Below are 18,104 nucleotides of genomic sequence, written 5' to 3'. Positions count from 1 at the left end.
GCTCTGTCCTGTCCTGTCCTGCCCTGTCCTGTCCTGCCCTGCTCTGTCCTGTCGGAGCAGACGGTCCGGTGGACTACAGCGTCCTGCCCGAGTCGCTGCGTTACATCAAGAGGAAGCAGGGGGCGCTGCGCTGGAGGACGGCCGGCTCGTCCAACAGGCTGTTCTGGAAGCAGCTGAGGTACCACATGCCCCCGGCGCCGCAGGGGGGCGGCAGGCTGCCGTCGGACGCCGAGGCCTCGCCTCACTCTCCTTCCTGAGCACCGCCGGCAGGGATTTTCTATTTTTCCTGGTGGGACAGGACTCCTGGAAGAGTTTTTTTTCTGCTCTCAGCATGTGGGAACAAAGATGTGACCCTCTGTTCATCCTGAGGACCAAAAGGAGGGAAGTTTATTTCATTCATTCATTCATTCATCTTCTAAACCGCTTATCCTCACTAGGGTCGAGGGGGAATGTTTATTTTATTTTATTCTACATTAATTTATTTTATTTTATTTTATTTTATATCATTGCACTGGAAGCAGCAGGCCGGACAGGACTCCTAGATACATTTTTTGTCTGTTCTCAGCATGTGGAAAACAAACAGATGAAAGTCAGTTTTGCATTCTGAGGACCAAAAGGAGGGTGTTTTTCTTTTTTATTTAACTTTATTTATTTTGTTTTTTATTTAATTAAATTGAATTTTATTGTACTAGAGGTGGCAGGCTGCCAAACAGAGGAAAGTCAGCTCTGCATCCTGAACCTGAGCCTGAAACCAACAAACCTCAGTTACAAGGACAACACATAGTTTTGTAAAGGGGCAGTTCGGCCAAAATCTAGTCTACAAAGAGATATTTTCCCACTCAGTTTCTACAGGAATTGAGTCATTCACTGTGTCACTGTGTGATTTGGTGAGTTTCCCAGATTGTCTCACACTGAGAATTACTTCTTTACAAAGAACAGCTCACTGACTGGAAGGGAAGTGATTGAGTTTGCCAGCAGGAAAACTTTCCCAAGAAAAATCTGTGCCTGAAGCCCGGGGTCACGTCAGGTAACCATGTCACTGATTTTGGAAACAGACTGGAAACCTCACCAAATCACACTGAACCCATCTGGATGGTAGAGTTCATTTGGGGCTGCAGGGGAGGAGAAAAAAAAAAAAAGATATATCATGCCTGTTATATTTCTTCTTATTCCTCCTCCTCTGCCATCAATAAATCATTCCAGCATTCGCTGTAAGACATTAGTAACTCGACCACAGTGCAGGGCAGGGCAGGAAGTGTTCTTGCTTTTCAAGTAATCCTCCACTTGGTGCTGGATTCATTCTTACTGCCGTTTCAAAATGACAGGGCAGAAAACGTCAGCTGTTATCAGCCCCTGTCATCAGCTCTTATCTCTCTTTTTGCTCTTCAGAAAAAAACAACAAAAAACAGGAAGGCAGATAGTAAAACAATGTTTTTCAGCATTTCACTTCAAAGTGGAGCTGAGCATCTGTCCGATAGGCCAATAAAACCTCGCTAAATTCAAACAGCAGCGGATTTGATCAGGAGGTGTGTCCTTTATTTCCCTGAGGAGACGTCCATTTATTTATTTATGTATTTATTTATTTACTTTTTTTTTTTTTTTTTTTTTTGCTACGGCTGGCAGCCGACTGACAGGAAAACAGTCAAACCTGAAAGCGAAACATGGAGGAGACAGACGGTTTCTTCATGTTCACAGCAGTGGATTATCTGAGGGAGATGGTTTCCGTCCTTTGCGGCCTGGAGGCAAAACGTGGAGTCCTGCCGCCTGCAGGTACGGACAGCTCGGCCTGAAACGATGTCCCTCGCCATTAAAACTGCAGGAGAGGCAGAGCTGTGCACGAGAAACAGCCCGTCAGACGCTCGGCTGACTCGTAAAATATCCCTCCTCACTTGAAATACCGCATTTTCTTTTCAAAATTCAAAATATTAAAGCACATCTGTCCGTCCGTTACAGCCGCCACTTCTACTGAAATGTCAAACACAGTGTTGGTGCTAAAGATTTAACATAACATCATATTTAACGTTATTTATTTTAAAAGAAATATGTATTATTGACAAAACTGCCACCGTTTTTATTATGTTGGAGCACCACAATATTAGATTTTTTTTTTTATTTAAAGGATTGTGACTGAATTGACTGAGAACTTCATATCAATCAGTGATTTACTCTGTTTACTATATTTCTTTCAACAGATCAATGCAGTTGAATTGGCATTTATAAATGAATTAACTTATAATAAATATACCGATGTGATGAATGAATCGTGATGATTTGTTTTTAGATGTAGTTTTAGCCAGCAAGTGCAACCAACATTGTAGACAGAATGATGATTAATGCATGATGCTAAAAAAAAACCAAAAAAAAAAACACATTTTTTTTTTCCTGAAGTAACAAAGTGGATGTGAAAATACATGGTGACATACGCCGGACAAAGATTTGTCCGCAGTGTTTTAATGGTTTACGGTGTATTTTTAATTTAATTATAACAGTAAATGATGACACAGCAGTGTGTTGGGCTGACATGGTCTAATCAGTATGTCGTTTTCTTGATCCTGATCGGCCTCATTCTGCCTTGCTTCAGCACGTTTATACTTGTTTCCAGAAAAAAAAATCCTGAAACCAGTGACACAGCACTGGAGACAGGAGGGAAGTAGGTTTACCTCGTCCCACCGGCAGGGTTTTTCCGCCCTTGTTTGAAGAAAATCAAGATTTTACCACCGACTTCGAGAGTGTGGGTGTTTTCACCTCCAGGTGTTTTAAAACAAACCAAATCAAGCCTTTTTAAGTGGATATGAACCAGCTCAGTTCCCTGTTATGTTGACAGTAGAAGTGGACTTTAGGAAGGCGTGTTAGGGCCACCGTAGGGAGGAAATTAAATTTGTAAATTTACCAGAAAAAAAAAAAAAAAAACTCCAATACTCTCACAAATTTATAAGAAAAAGTTTTTTTTCCTCTCCTGTGGGATTCAGTCCGAAAAAAATCCTGCTGGTTTGAGTCCAGAATCACAATCTCCTCCTCTGCATCTGGACTCTGAAGATTCAGGTTCAGATTCAGATTCAGAAGAAAACAATCTGCTGATTCTGAACTAAAATCAGCAGGATCTCCTTGTTCCTAAATCCCATGTCAAAGTAGAATCTGCTGAGGGGATCAGCTGCAGGCCTGAGACACGGCACACCATGAAAAACTCTTTTAATCTCAGTTTTTTTCTCTGAATATCAACCCCCCCCCTCCTCCAGCTCCATAATTTTCTCCCCTACATTGGCCCCGATACGCCGTCGTACTTTTTGTTCGCGTCATAACTCCATCAGAACTCCCACTGCACCAGCGTTCCTTCAGTTTTTGGATTATTTTGTAACATCGTTAAGAATCATCGAGACAAACACGTCCAACATGGACATGAAGACCCGAACGCAGCGACCTCTCCGTCCCGTCGCTCGCCATTTGTTCTTCCTTGTTGTGTGGTTGCCGGTTGCCATGGTTACCGTACGCGCTGCATACGCGCGGGTCGACGCGAAACGCAAAAGTGGACCGTGGCCAGTTTGCACAGAATCAAGAGCGGTCTGATTTTGCAGGGTCTGAGTTCATGTGGCGCGTTCACACGTGCAGGGATAAAGATGCTGAGTCATGGTTTGAGTTCACCTGGCGATGGAGATGTTTTTTTTGGCAGTTTATGAAGTTTAAAGGGGAGTAACACTGTGACTCCTGGTACTGCCATGATGTTGTAATACTTTGTGAGTGTTGCTTCATTTTGCCCGATGTGTTTTAGTCTGCAGGCTGAGCGGCTGAAGGGGAAGGCAGGTCGTTCTACAGGTAGGTCCTCCTGAATGTGAGCTTGTGTGTGTTTTGAGGCTGTGCGAGGTTTTCTCGGCCTGCGGTTTCGTGTTGTTTCTCTTGTCGTGCACTGTGATACCATCTTCTGCACGACGGAAAAAAACAACGTGCTCATTGATGATGGGGTTTGATGACAAGATAAGAGGGATTTCTGCTGCGAGTATTACGTAGAAGGTTTTTAAATGTCATCTGACCCACATTAAATGAAAAAGCAGGTTCAGTGTGTGTGTGTGTGTGTGTGTGTGTGTGTGTCTACGCCATTCACTTCATCCCTGTTGTGATGCAGAGCGATTTGATTTGATTCAACACGATATTAGAGGTGTGATGAGGCACCACTGTTTGTATTTGTGTTAGTATTTTGTTTGGGGCAAAATAATTCAGATTCAGATTCTGGAAAAAGAGGCCGTGGCTCAAACCGGAAGTATTTTTTAATTGTTTAACTTTTAATCTTAAAGGAATATTTACACATATATACACACATTTGGTTCTCAAAAAACCCGAACTGTATGAATGTGCAGTTTAAGAGATTTGGTAAAAAGTTCATGAAAATGTTGATGCTGTGACAATTAAATGCATTTCTGATGCAACGGTCATTATATTTTAGGTTAATAATGAACAAATAATAAACAATAAATGAATATAGACACAGAAGCAAGGTATAATGGTCTAATATTGAGGATTTTCAATATTCGTGAGTGGTGAAATAGCCCCATGTTTGGATTAAAAATAAAAATGAAGAACTTGCATGAAGAAAAAAATGTTTTATATCCCAAGAAAGAGCAAGCTTTGAACATTAAATTAAGATTTTTTCATACATTCCCACATGCAATTATGGGCCAATGAAAATCTGACACAAAAACTTTTTTTTGTATTTGGAGAGGCTGCCATCCAGAAACTGATGCATATATCTGACTAACCATTAATGCTTTGAACAGTCCATGTATGTATCTCAAAGCTCTGAAAAAATGAAGAAGCTGGGGCAAATACAAAGTTGTTTTCTGAAGGCCCAAACGTGGTGGACCACGAAACCAGTGTAATTTTTTTTTTCCCCATTTTTGAGGGGCTGGCATGCCTACCAGTTATGATGTATGACAGATGTTTTTGTACATTCTGAGAGAGTAGGTGGAGGTGTATTATTGCATCAAATTTCAGTTTCCTATGTGGTGTAGTTCCTGAGATATTGACACCTGAAAATGGAGGAAAAATAAGGACGCACCAAAATCGCACCAAAATCGACACATAATCCCCTCACTAAATTGGCTGTATCTCAAAAAGGATCCATCTGAGCAAACTACAATTTTACAGTGTGCCTATTGGATAAATAAGGAACAACTGGTGAAAATTCAGAATTTTTTGAGACCCAAGTGTGTGGGATGTCCTGAGAATTTGTTGAAATGACATGAAATGACCCAATGGACTTCTGTCTCTGTCTGAGTGAACGCCAGTCAGGGGAGTTTCCCAGCATGCTTTTGGTCACTGTTGTTTGGCTCATGTTCCCTGTTTAGTTCTTCAGTTCTTTGTCTGTGTGATGTTTATCGTGTGCTCTTTGTGTTGAGTTATTAATTTTCACATTATTTGTGCCCTGTGACTGTTATTGTCTGTTATGTCCTTTTGGTGCATCTCCATCCACTTTGGTGTTTGTTATGTGGTTTGGTGTTTGTGTGTGAGGTTATGCTGCTTCAAAGTAAAAGTCTGGATTTTGAAGACAGTCAAAACAGTGTCAGCCCTCACAAGAAAACCCACATTGCTAAGTTTGTACATGTATTATCTAAAGCTGAATTTTTAGGGAAAAAAAAATGTGTAACTGGACGTGTAATTTATTCATCAGAAAGCTTTGTGTGGATCTGTTCATGTTGTGGCTCATGTTGTGGACAGTCAGCTGACATCTTGTTAGGACTGTTGTTTGTAGAGACGTGCAGTGAGATGTGATGCTTCTCTGCAGCTTCACATCGAGAGGCTGAGCTGTGGCTGCGGTGGTGGAGTCTGACCAGCAGAGGAAGTGGCTGGATCTGTTGCTGTTTGTGTTTCCCTGCTGCAAAAACCAAGCCGCTGGTCGACCGCCAGCCAGTTTGTGGCCGTCGCCGAGCATTGACAGCAGAGACAGTCAGAGAGAGAAATCTGTTCAGTTTAGCGAAACGCAAAGACATTTGAAATTATTTTTGTCTGTCTCTTCCTTTCTTCCTCCACAACCAAAAGAGCCATGGTTCATACGCCAGCTGCCATTTCCATTTTCCTACACTCTACAGTCTTTATTATTAAAGACCAATCTCGGCGTTGTGTTCAAGTGCAACTTCTTGGCCCCGACACAGGCGACACATTAAGCCTGGTGTCTCCAAATACATGGGTGAATCTTTTGTGTGTGTGTGTGTGTGTGTGTGTGTGTGGACATGCATGTCTGTGTGAATACATGATGAACATCGTAAAACTGCTAAACCATCTTTCTGACAGCCACTGAACCATGGTAATTTGATGTTACTACACACTATGCCCAAATAAAAGAATAAACGACAAATAAACACGTTGTTCTACTTAACTTATTAAATCTTTGGCACATACTCTGTCTCTCTCTCTCTCTCACACACACACACACACACACACACACATACACACACACATTTGTGCAGTGTGACCGTTATTGACTGTTCTTTTGATCATCTGCTGCATATTTTGTCACAGGAAAGCTGTTATTCATTCCTTGGATTCGGATCCGGGTGCCTCCCTAGCTGGAGGTGATGTGACATCAGTGGAGCTTATTGGCTTTCTGCGCTTATTAATGACATGTGTAGACAGCCTGTGTTTGGATTCACTAGCCAGCTGTGTTCTAGCCGACCTGCAGTTTGCATTTGGACCATCAGCTCGGGGTGCTGGGCTGGACCAGTGCTTCCACGAGTCTGTTTACACTTCAAATGTGCGGCAGGCGAACGTGTCCCAGGCCTAAAAGTGTGTGGATCACAGTGAGGATGCATTAAAAAATCCCGGGGAAAACTGGAAGCTGTCAAACGGTTGGCAGGAGGAATACAAACTGAGCTGCGTTGTGATTGGATCGCTCCACTCTGGCACAGGCCTCTCTGCAGAGAAAGCACCTCACATTGTCACTTTCATGCTGTTCGTACACTCATTGATCACAGTAAAACATTTCAATGAGGAATTACACATTTCCCCAATTTCATCATCCCTTGAAATTCTGGGAAACCCAGTGGAAAGAAATGTTTAAGCTGAGCTGTAAAGTCAAAGCCACAAAAACAAGTCACCACTATAGTTCAACCAAAGCCCACAGAGAGGGAGAGCTGAAAAAGAGTGCAGTTCAGTCTTTTGTCCATTGGGGGCAGAGCTGAGCACTATGAATGCTAAAAACATATTATACAAAGTATTTAGCAGTAACTGGACTATTACTGTCATTGTTCCACAGCTGCAATATTTATGATGAAAAATTATAAGCTGATGTGAAATCCTTGGTTGCAAAATGTCAGTTTCTGAAGATTTCCACTGAGGCTGTGTGGTGTTTACTGGCTGCAAAATCAGAGTGGGAAAAACTTTTTTTTTTTTTTTTTTTTTTTAATCTAAATGGTTCCAGATTTCATTCATCTGCTCTCATAGAAGTGTTTATCATCATAACCGGTTTCTGTTCATTTTCACCAACAAACAGTAAAAAAAAAATAATTCAGTATTTTATAGAGCTGATTCTGTGGAGAAGTCGCACTGACTGCTGTGTGTGAGGGAATGAATGAGTTAGTCTGCGATGTGGATGACAGGCTGCCTCTCAGTTTTGGGCTGCGTGACATGTCTGTCTCAGCTGTGTGTGTGTGCGTGTGTGTGTGTGTGTGTGTGTGTGTGTGTGTGTTTTAGTGCTTGCACATAACAGGCAGAGGAGATGTATGCAAGCACAAAGGCACAGGATATCAGTCACACGAGAGACAACTTGATAGAAATCTTTTGCTCAGCAGACACACTCACTTCTCACAAGTGACGTCTGTCAGAAGATAACACACTCTTCCTCTGACGGGCCTACGGGTGCACCCCCCTGCTCACACACACACACACACTCACACACACACACATGCACCTGCCAAAGGTCACTGTTGCACGACACCTTAACCACAACTGTGACATTTCGACTTCTACAATTCCATTTTATCCAGTGACCATCCTTTAATTCAGACTAAAGTCCAATTGTCTTTTTATAGCTGTGTATTTAATGACTGTAAGCACTGAATAATGCACCTTCACATTTTTTTATGGAGTTTCAGGATTTTCATATGTTTCTCACGCAATACGTTATAAGCACAAGCAGGGCCATTTAACCGACCTGACCCACATGATCCTTGGGATTTCATTTAAGGAAATTTAACGAACATTGTGCAAAACTGAAAAGTCGACTATAGCCAGTTAAAGTTTGTTAGTAAAAACTGAAATAAACCAGCAAGGGGAGTGGAACCTGTGAATTCACAGGTTTATGAACTGCTAGCTACATATTTTGTTGTCGTTTAACTGCATGTGGACATGAAGCATTTTAATAATTCTTCTTTTTTCAAAACACAACCTTAGGTTTGATGGTATTACTTACTTACTTACCTCAAATGATGTACTGAGCACGGTGCAGGTCAATGCAGGTTCATTTCCTCAGACACGTGACCAAACATCTCTGGTAAAAACTTTATTAGTAGCTATGTCTCCTAAAATGTATTTTGTTATGAGGTGGTTTGCTGTAGGGTGTATTTTCAGCAGCACAGGCGCTACTCAGTGATCATAGAAATATTACAGGAATATTATAGGAATACTACAGGCAGGGCTGTGTCTCTATGATCCTCTTGCTCGTCTGCGACTACATGCAGCCACTTGTCACTTTGTTCATGAAGGTGACACTACTCTGTAAAGTGTATAATAATAATAAGCTTTATTTATAGAGCAAAAAAAAAGAATAAAATGAAACAAGTCATAAACTCATCAGGTTTAAAAAAAAAATTAGCTATAATTACTATTTCAGCACCATGGATTTATCAACACACAGCACAGTGAGGCTGCTGGTGTTTTCAGCTGCACACAAACCTCAGCCAACATGTTCAGCTAAACAACCCCTCTGCCCCGGCACGCTCTCATTCTCATTTTGCATCATTTTGCAAACAAGGGGCATGAACTTCCCCTCATCCGCCCTCAAACTCCCTCCTGGCAGGACAGGAAATACATAGTTTAGGAAGGGAGTCTAAACAGTCTCATGCTGCTCACCAGGAAAGAGACAGTGAAACCAAACATGAAACTCTGCCTCCAGGAGATGCACCTCTGTGTGTGTGTGTGTGTGTGTGTGTGTGTGTGTGTGTGTGTGTGTGTGTGTGCGAGAGACGGGGGTGGGGGGGACTTCTCAGAGCTTCCATTGAATATATTGTGTATTCTGGCTGTACAATGTTATTTGGCTGCAGTGACATAGTGTAGTTTGTGTGTGTGAGTGTGTGTGTGTGTGTGTGAGAGAGAGAGAAAGAGACAGAGAGAGAGAGAGAGAAAGAGATTACAGCGATCGTAAGATTCACCCATGTATTTGGAGTGTTATGACCCTGGCCTAGGGGAACCTGGACCCATAACATGAAAGAGCCCCCGCTCTTCTCATCCCCAAGAATGTCGGACTACCAGGGTGAAGTTTACAGAGCAGCGTATTATTAATCAACTTGAGACAGGAGGCAAATGCCCAAAACAACAAACAAAACAACTAAATGGGCCCTGCTCTTACCTGACAGAGAAAACACTGCAAACAAAAGACATCATCTTACCTACCTCCTAAAATCAAAAACATGAGAAAAAGGTTACAAATAAAAAGGGCTTCTCCTTCCTACAGGGGCTGCTCTGGGTTTCTTCTCACCATCAATATTTACAATATTTACAACAAAAAGGTAGCTAACAATATTCACTCTAAGTGACTGTCAAAGACAGTCAAATCACTGGATCTCAAACAATCACTGCATGGCCTCCATTGTTGGGGATGGAAAAGAGGAAAGGAGGGGCGGGAGACCAACACCGGCAGGAAGATATAGTCGGGCCCATCCAATCAGCTAACATCCTTCAGTCAGCTGACCAATCACCACACACCTGCAACTGAACACACTCTGATTTGCAGGTACCGAGGGAGAAGAGGAAGAGAGAGGGAGAGAGAGCTGTCACAGTTAACACAGCACAAAAACACAATTCCTAACAGGAGACACCGGGCTTAATGTGTCGCCTGTGTCGGGGCCAAAAAGTTGTACTTGAACACAACGCCAAGATTACAGCCAACAGCCAACTAACACGAACGTTCTGCACCTGCATAAGAGTAAATAACTGTCCACACCAGCAGGTGGCGCTAGACTGTATTCATCATTTCAACAAGGGAAACCGGAGGAGGACCCAGGAATTCAGATATCTGACCTGTAACCAAAGCAGTGTGTGCTCAACATTTCCACATGACTCTCGCTCACCTCAGACAGTTACAGCTCTTCCTAATCCAGATTATAGGACGTACATGTGGAATAAAGAATATAGAATACAGGAAACTGGAAATGGCAGCTGGTGTATCAACCATGGGTCTTTTGGTTGTGGAGGAAGAATGCAAGAATTTCTCTTCTCGTGGAGGATGTTAATGATGAATCTTTCATGTGGAGTTCCACAAGGTTCTGTGTCTGGACCTTTACTGTTCATCTTCTATATTATCAGGAAACACTCCATAAATTTTCATTGTTATGCAGATGATACCCAATTATATATTTTAGTGAGGCCAGATGAAATCACTCGGTCAAACTTTGAGCATGTCTTCAGGACATAAAGAACTCTACTACTAAATTCAGACAAAACTTGTGTTATTGTTATTATTGTTGTATTGTTATTGTAATAGGCCCTTAAAATAATGTATTATCTAATCATACAGTAACATTAAATAGTGTCACACTGGCCTCCAGCACCACCGCAAGGACTCTTGGAGTTATTTGTGATCAGGATATGTCTTTTAATTGGCATATTAATCAAACTTCTAAGTCCAGCTTTTTTCACCTACACAACATGGCAAAAATCAGGCACTTCCTTTCTCAAAAAGATGCAGAGAAACTAGTCCATGCGTTTGTTGCTTCTCGGCTGGATTACTGGAGCTCCTTCCTGTCAGGCTACCCCAACACATCTCTCAAGACTCTCCAGCTGATTCATAATGCTGCTGCACGCGTATTGACCGGAACTAAGAAGACAGATCATATTACTCCCTTCTCTGCATTGGCTCCCTGTAACATCCAGAATAGATTTTAAAATCTTCCTCCTCACTTAAAAAGCCCTTAATGGTCAGGCAACATCTTTTCTTAATGATCCCATAGTGCCTTACCACCCCAATGGAGCACTGTGCTCCCAACATGCAGCTAACTTGTGGTTCTTCCTAGAGTCTGTCAAGCTCCTCTTCTGTGAAACCATCTTCCAACTTGTTAGTTTGCATCTGTGATGCAGACTAACAAGTTGGTCCATTTCTAATATCTGCAATATGTATTTTAGTCCATTTCTAATATCTGCAATATGTATTTTAGTTGTATTTTAGTTGTCATTAGTCATGTTATTACTACTCCAATTATTAGCATTACTCAGTCCCAATAGGACCTACAATTATCATTCTAGCTATCATTGTTCCAGTTACTACTACAATTAAATTAAATTAAATTAAATTAAATTAAATTAAATTTATATAGCCCATAATCAAAAATTACAAATTTGTCACAAAGGGCTTTACAGGAAATACAACTCTGTCCTCTGTCCTTGACCGCAGAGAAATGACAACAGGCTGCACCATACCAGTACACATCCTGCAGGGGGCAGTATAAACACTGCCATCAACATAACACTACGCTGCTAGTGTGTATAGTAGTACACCCATTTTTGACATTTAGCTGGCTGTTTAGCCGACTCTGTAGTTCGCTGAGCGCCCACTGCCTTCCCCGAGGGAGCTCGAGCACCGGAGCCCCAACGTGATTGGTGCGTACCAGCCTATTAGCGACTCTTCCTGTGTCGAAGCAGCCAGCTGGATGGTAAATACCACTAATACTACTAATAATAAACAAATAAAAGTTCGACTGAAGCTATTGTCTGTGTATTATTGGATATCACAGATGATATGAAGATCAGTCTTTAAATGGCCAGAAAAATGTGCAATACAAATTGAACTCTGTCCTCTTTATAAATATTTGCCCAGAAATCAAAGTACATTTCAAAGATGCATTAACAAATAAACTGTGGAATGAACACATGAGTCATTCTGGCCGATCATGAGAACTCTGTCAACTCAAATTATGTGCTTACTCCTTTTTTTTCTTTTTTTTTTTTTTTTTTGAAACACTTTAAATGGACAAACATACACAAGCATGGACATGCACATTCACACAGAGGGTTATTTTATATGATGACATGCCAGCAATACTAATGTGTGACTAAGCAGTGACATCATGGAGTTAAACCAGAGTTGCTTTAACAATCAGACATTATCCAGTCACTGCTGCTGACGTGGCTCCCTGTCAGACCGCAGCAACAGGAAAAACAAGCTATGACAACTCACAAAAGTAATTTCATAGGGGCAACCCACTTCAACCCAGTAGCTCACCTGGAAGGGGGCGTCCTACTCATTATGGCTGAGTCCTGACCGCAGCATCCTGGAGTCAAATCTGAATCAAAGCCATGTGCTGCATGTCATTGCCTCTCTCTCCCCTGCCTTTCCTGTCTCTCTCTACCGCCTCCATCAAATAAAACAAAGTAACTTTCCAAGCTCCTTTATTTTACTGCTCGGTAGCCAAAGACGCAGTAGAAGAAAGGACAATAAACAGCCAAATTTCAGAGTAATTCCTGGGGGGGACATGAAAAAATTGCTGTCCGGCACGACTGTACCACCCTCTTTCTCTTCTTTACTCACTGTTCTAATTTCCACTACAGTCCATCAAAGTAGCTTCACAAGAACTAGAAACTCAAAATAAGCTCTAAAACTAGAGGAAATACCTTGAATAATCCAACTACATCAAACTGTTCTTCAAAAAACAGATTTATTGTAGTGTCAACAAAAAACAAAGCAAGATATGGCATCAAATAGTGACATACAGTATATGTTTGAGCTGTACACTGTCCCTTTGAGATCAAAGAAGAAAATGAAATGAAACTATGCCACATAACAATGCAACTTAAAATGCAATAAATAAATAAATAAATAAATAAATAAATAGATAAATAAAAAATAGATATCTATCTAGAGACAAACTCAAAACATCAGTAAAATATGAACTATTTCTGACATTAATATCCTGACAGACTTTTTGAAAGAATAAAAAGCTCAGTATTTGCTCCTCCTGTGGTCTGTCCTCTCTCTCCCTCACTGTCCTGCACTCGCTTCAGCCTGTAAACAATCATTAGCTGTTAGCTTAAACAGAGAGCTGAAAGAGGCAGGTTTTGGACCAAGCAGGGAAAATATCACTTTTCATATTCCAGCCTTGTGCTTGGTGAACAGGTGGTGTGATAAATGACTCACTGGCTTTCACTTGAGGAGGTTTTCTAGCTAGTTCTCATCAGGCTGCTGCCTCTCAGACTGACGGACTGACTGAGGGTCTGTCTCAGTCGAAGGGCTAGATGACTACTAGGTCACAGCCTACGGTGCCCACGCAGGAGGCGTCCGACGTAGGTGCTGGTATCAGGTAACTAAAAGTTCATTGAATTGGGACGGTGTAGCCTGCGGAGGATTCCTACATCATTATTATCGAGGCTTCCCGAAGCGCATTCGAGTGATGCAGCGTAAAATGCCGAAGTAGGTTTGGGAGGTGTGTCGGTGAACACCTGTGCATGAAACAAAACGATAAGCAGCTTCAACGCTCTCAAGATGGACAACATTGATTCTGTAGTTTTATGTATTTTATTTTATTTTGTCTTCGTAAAGATGCAGGAAAGTAAGATAATTGTTACACCTCACAAACTGCAACAGACTATCCCAGTTAAAGTAATTGTACACATGGCTACATTGTAACGTACCTGATGCGCTGATGGTTGCTATGGAAACATCATGCAAAATGCCTATCTAACTCATCTAACTAAACTTGCATTTCCAGGCGTTGTTCGGATACAGTTAACAGCTAAACCGAATCTATGGTGGTGATTATAGGCATGAAAACTTATCAAAATGTCATGATATAAACATGAAGACGGTCTGAAACAGGCTTCATAATTCCAGCAATGGTGGCTGATCCAGAAATTCAACTGGACCACAAGGTACCCTGGGAAGTAGGCTGTGATGTCGGCCGTGAAGCATCGTGGAGGTGTTTCCTGCAAATTAGTCAAAAATAGTCTGGATCTGTCGGCTGCATTTGCAGGACCCCGCGCGGTAAAACAAATACGACCTAGGTAGTAGGGACGTACCCGAACCCGAATACGATATTCGGAAGTACACAAATAATGCTTTGATCCTGAATAGTTTTTTCTGTCCGAAGTTTCTCCTCATTATTCGGGAGCTTTTCTCTAAAGAAAAAAAAACGTTTGGATGCGTGTTTTGAGCAGGATTTTGAGCCAATTAAAAGAGATTAAAACAAAACGTAACAAAAAACATGTTGGTGCGTGTTTTCAGTCAATCACATCCATCTGAGACACTGCCACACTTTGGTTTTGGTGAGAGCCCTCAGGCTCAGTCCCGTACGTCAACACGAGCAGGCAGCACTGCAGCAACACCGGAAGCAACCAGAAGTTAGGCGGCTACCTGGGTGGAAGTCTCTAGAGCGCCCACTTCCGGTTTCTTCCCGAATCCGAAGTTTATGGATGGAGGGGTCTTGTCCCACCCGACCCCCCCGGGATTTCCGCCTATGTCGTCCACCTCCACCTTCCACTTGCAGGAGCTTCTCTGAGCTCCTATTCTAAACCCAGAGGTGTTAATCTGGAGTTGGTCCCTTTGCAGCAAGAACAGAAGAGCATTTGTGATGTGTCGTTGAGCTGAAGCATTAAGATTTCCCTTCACTTGAACTGAGGGGCGGAGGCCGAGGCCAGAAACACCAGCCCACAGCGTCATCCCTCCTCCAGCAAACTGCACAGTCGGCACAATGCGCTCAGGCAGGGAACGTTCCCCTGGCGTTCCCCAAACCCAGACTCGTCCATCAGACCGACACATAGAGACGCCTGATTAGTCGCTCCACAGAACATGTTTCCGCCGCTCCACAGAACATGTTTCCGCCGCTCCAGAGTCCGGCGGCGGCGTGCTTTACGCTGCTCTGTCCGCCGCTCGGTGTCGTGCTTTACGCCGCTCTGTCCGCCGCTCGGTGACGTGAGGCTGGCGTGCGGCCGCTCGGCGTCGTGCTCGGTGATGTGAGGCTGGCGTGCGGCCGCTCGGCGTCGTGCTCGGTGATGTGAGGCTGGCGTGCGGCCGCTCGGCCATGAAGCTCCCGGCTCAGTTTCTGTGCTGATGTTGATGCCAGAGGAGGTTTGGAGCTCTGCAGGTCCTGAGGCGGCAGAGCGTCGGACTCTTTTACGCACTATGAGCCTCGGCGCTCGGCGACCCCGCTCTGTAACTTTACGTGGTGCCGCCCCCTGGTGGCCGAGTCGCTGTGGTTCCTAAACACTTCCACTTTGCAATAATCCCACTTCCAGCTGATGGTGGAATATCTAGGAGGGAAGAAAGTTGAGCAGCTGACTTGTTGCAGCGGTGGCTTCCTGTTCCATCACTATTCCAGCAGCACCTGAACTCAGTGAGCTCTTTAGAACCAGATGCTCTTTCACTAACGTTTGTAAAGGCAGACTGCATGGCTGCTGCTGATTCATACTCAACAGAGTATGAATTGTGACTAATTTCTTATTTTCATATTTTGGTCACTGCCATTAGTCATGATTGTTCGTTTGTCAACATGCTTTCCTGAACAATCACCACCTTGTCTTCACTATGACAAAAAATATGTACGCATGTGGAAAGAAAATACTTTTGCCGTGTTAGTGCTTGTTCACTCTCTCTCTCTCACACACACACACACACACACACACTCATTCTTACTCTCTCTCACACACATACACACACTGTCCCAGTCAATTCAGCAAGCAGATTTTCCTCACTGCTGTCCTCCAGAAACTTTTTTTCAAGCTTGTTACTATTAGCAAGTAAGATTTATTCACTCAGCATCTTTTAAAACTGAGGGTTAGAAAGTGCTGCATGCCAATTAAAAGGTGGCCAAAGAGACACCAATAAATCACAATATATAAAAGCAAATAAAAGAAAAAAACGACAAGGAAACAAAGACAATAAACACGAGAAAAGAAGTGAAATAACTGGAATTCCAGGGTAGAAAGAGGAGTTTTAAGACACTGTTTGAAGCCGAGTTATTCAAGAGTTTGAGTCTGCCGCTGATGGAGGGGCACACACACACACACACACACACACACACACACACACAGGGAGAGAGAGAGAGAGAGAGAGAGAGAGAGAGAGAGAGAGAGAGAGAGAGAGAGAGAGAGAGAGAGGACTTCTCAGAGGTTCCATGGAATATATTGTGTATTCTGGCTGTACAATGTTATTTTGGCTGCAGTGACATAGTGTAGTTTGTGTGTGTGTGTGTGTGTGTGTGTGTGTGACAGAGAGAGAGAGAGAGAGAGAGAGAGAGAGAGAGAGAGAGAGAGAGAGAGAGAGAGAGAGAGATAACACTGCTTCTGTCTCTCTCTATCTGTGCGTGTGTGTGTGTGTGTGTATATAATAAGATAGCAAGCTTCCTTTTTCCTTAATGTGCGCTGCATGTGTGTGTCGAGCTGCTGCTGCTCTGCTGAGCTCAGTGATTGAATAGGACGTCCCGACAGAGGGAACACACTCACAGCATCAGTTTGGTCCGGGCTGCCAACAAGGTAAGCGAGGTCTCTCCTTGTTCTCCCTGAAAGTACAGTCTGTTCATTCATAAAATTCTTAACTTTGTAATTTTTCTCTGTACAGCTGATACTTATTTCTAAAATGCCAAACCACATTATCATTTGTCAAATATTTTAATTAATAAAGCCACTAAGATTGCGTGTTACTGTTTCTATTTCTGTTGCTGATGTTAATATTCTTTGTTTTACTGCCTCTACTCTATTTCAAGTGTGTTACATAGAGATTAATAACTCACATTTAAAGTGCATATTTATATCCACAGGCTACATCATCAAAGTTGCTCGATTAAGACTTTGTTAAAATTTGATTTTGTTTTAGAGGGTGATTTTTTTTTTTCTCTCCCATAGTTTCTGAGTGGTTTTAGATGAACACATCACAGCTAGTCACCCTGATTGGCTCGCTAAATAATCTCTGAGCTCTGTCCAGTCACGCAGGTCTGAATCTGACTTAAGGAGCTGTCGTGGGAAGACGTTCAGCTTGTCAAGAATGTGATTTTGTTTCCTGGCTGCATCAGGGTTGTTTTATACGATGGCTTATTAAAGCCATTGTAGGGGTGAAAACAAATTATGGAGCCAGGGGAGGAGGGGGTAACTTTAACTCAGTTAAAGTTGTAAATGTAGGAGAAAAAAAAACCCCACAGATTTATGAGAAAAAGTTTTTCTTTTCCTTTTTGTCCAAGGCTCATCAAATCACTTCATCAAATTCCACTTTGCAATGGGATTCAGGAACAAGGACATCCTGCTGATTTGAGCAAAGAATCAGCAGATTGTTTTCTTCTGAATCGACCCAAGTCGCAGCAACGTCTCTTCAGAGTCCAGATGCTGAGGAGGAGGTTGTGATTCTGGACTCAAACCAGCAGGATTTCCTTCTGACTGAATCCCACAGGAGGAGAACAAACTAGATTTCATAGGTTGTTTCTCATGAAGTGTTTTGTCTCGTGGTGTCAGTGTCTGCTGTGTTTTATCCGGCTGAATCGAGCTCTGCTGGGCTTACCTGAGCGGTGCAGTTTGGTTGAGTTGGGTCGGTGAGAAGCGCCTGCGGTAAACTCTGATGTGAACCAGATCTTCAAACCACAAACCACTGGGCTGCGAGGTGGTGGTCTTTGATTGGCTCCAGGTTAGCGCTGGTTTGGTTCATTTGAACAGAGTGTGAGATAACAACAGCAGTGCATCACCGAGAAGAGCCTGCTGTCAAGGCTTTACAGGAAATTGTACAACTTGTACAAATTGTACAATTGTGGTGGAGGGATTTGATTGGCTTTCCACACGTGCTGATACACAGCAATGACAGCCATAGAAGTTAAACCGAGTAGAATCACCATGGCCTTTTGTGCGCGGCAAAGTACAGTATTTCCAGGTGGTTTCCACTGCCAAGGCAACAGATGTGGCATTCACTGATGTCACCACAGGTTTTTTGGTCTGGT

At 42.7% G+C, this 18,104-nt stretch overlaps 2 protein-coding genes across 2 annotated transcripts in view; both read left to right on the top strand.

Annotated features, from left to right (window-relative positions):
• Positions 1–257, top strand: part of il1rl2 (interleukin 1 receptor-like 2) — a 28,261-nt gene extending 28,004 nt beyond the window's left edge. Inside the window, exon 11 of the mRNA XM_030080259.1 lies at positions 61–257. Coding sequence (XP_029936119.1) covers positions 61–257 — 197 coding nt within the window. The remainder of the gene's footprint in view (positions 1–60) is intronic.
• A 16,296-nt stretch (positions 258–16,553) lies between these two features.
• The window catches only part of il1rl1 (interleukin 1 receptor-like 1), a 33,886-nt gene continuing 32,335 nt past the window's right edge, over positions 16,554–18,104 (top strand). The window contains exon 1 of the mRNA XM_030080097.1: positions 16,554–16,659. The gene's annotated coding sequence lies outside the window, so the exon portion shown is untranslated. The remainder of the gene's footprint in view (positions 16,660–18,104) is intronic.

Source organism: Myripristis murdjan, chromosome 21 (genome assembly GCF_902150065.1).
Source record: "Myripristis murdjan chromosome 21, fMyrMur1.1, whole genome shotgun sequence".
Taxonomy (NCBI): Eukaryota; Metazoa; Chordata; class Actinopteri; order Holocentriformes; family Holocentridae; genus Myripristis; species Myripristis murdjan.
The sequence above is the reverse complement of the archived record's forward strand: the minus strand, read 5'-3'. Positions and strand labels throughout refer to the sequence as shown.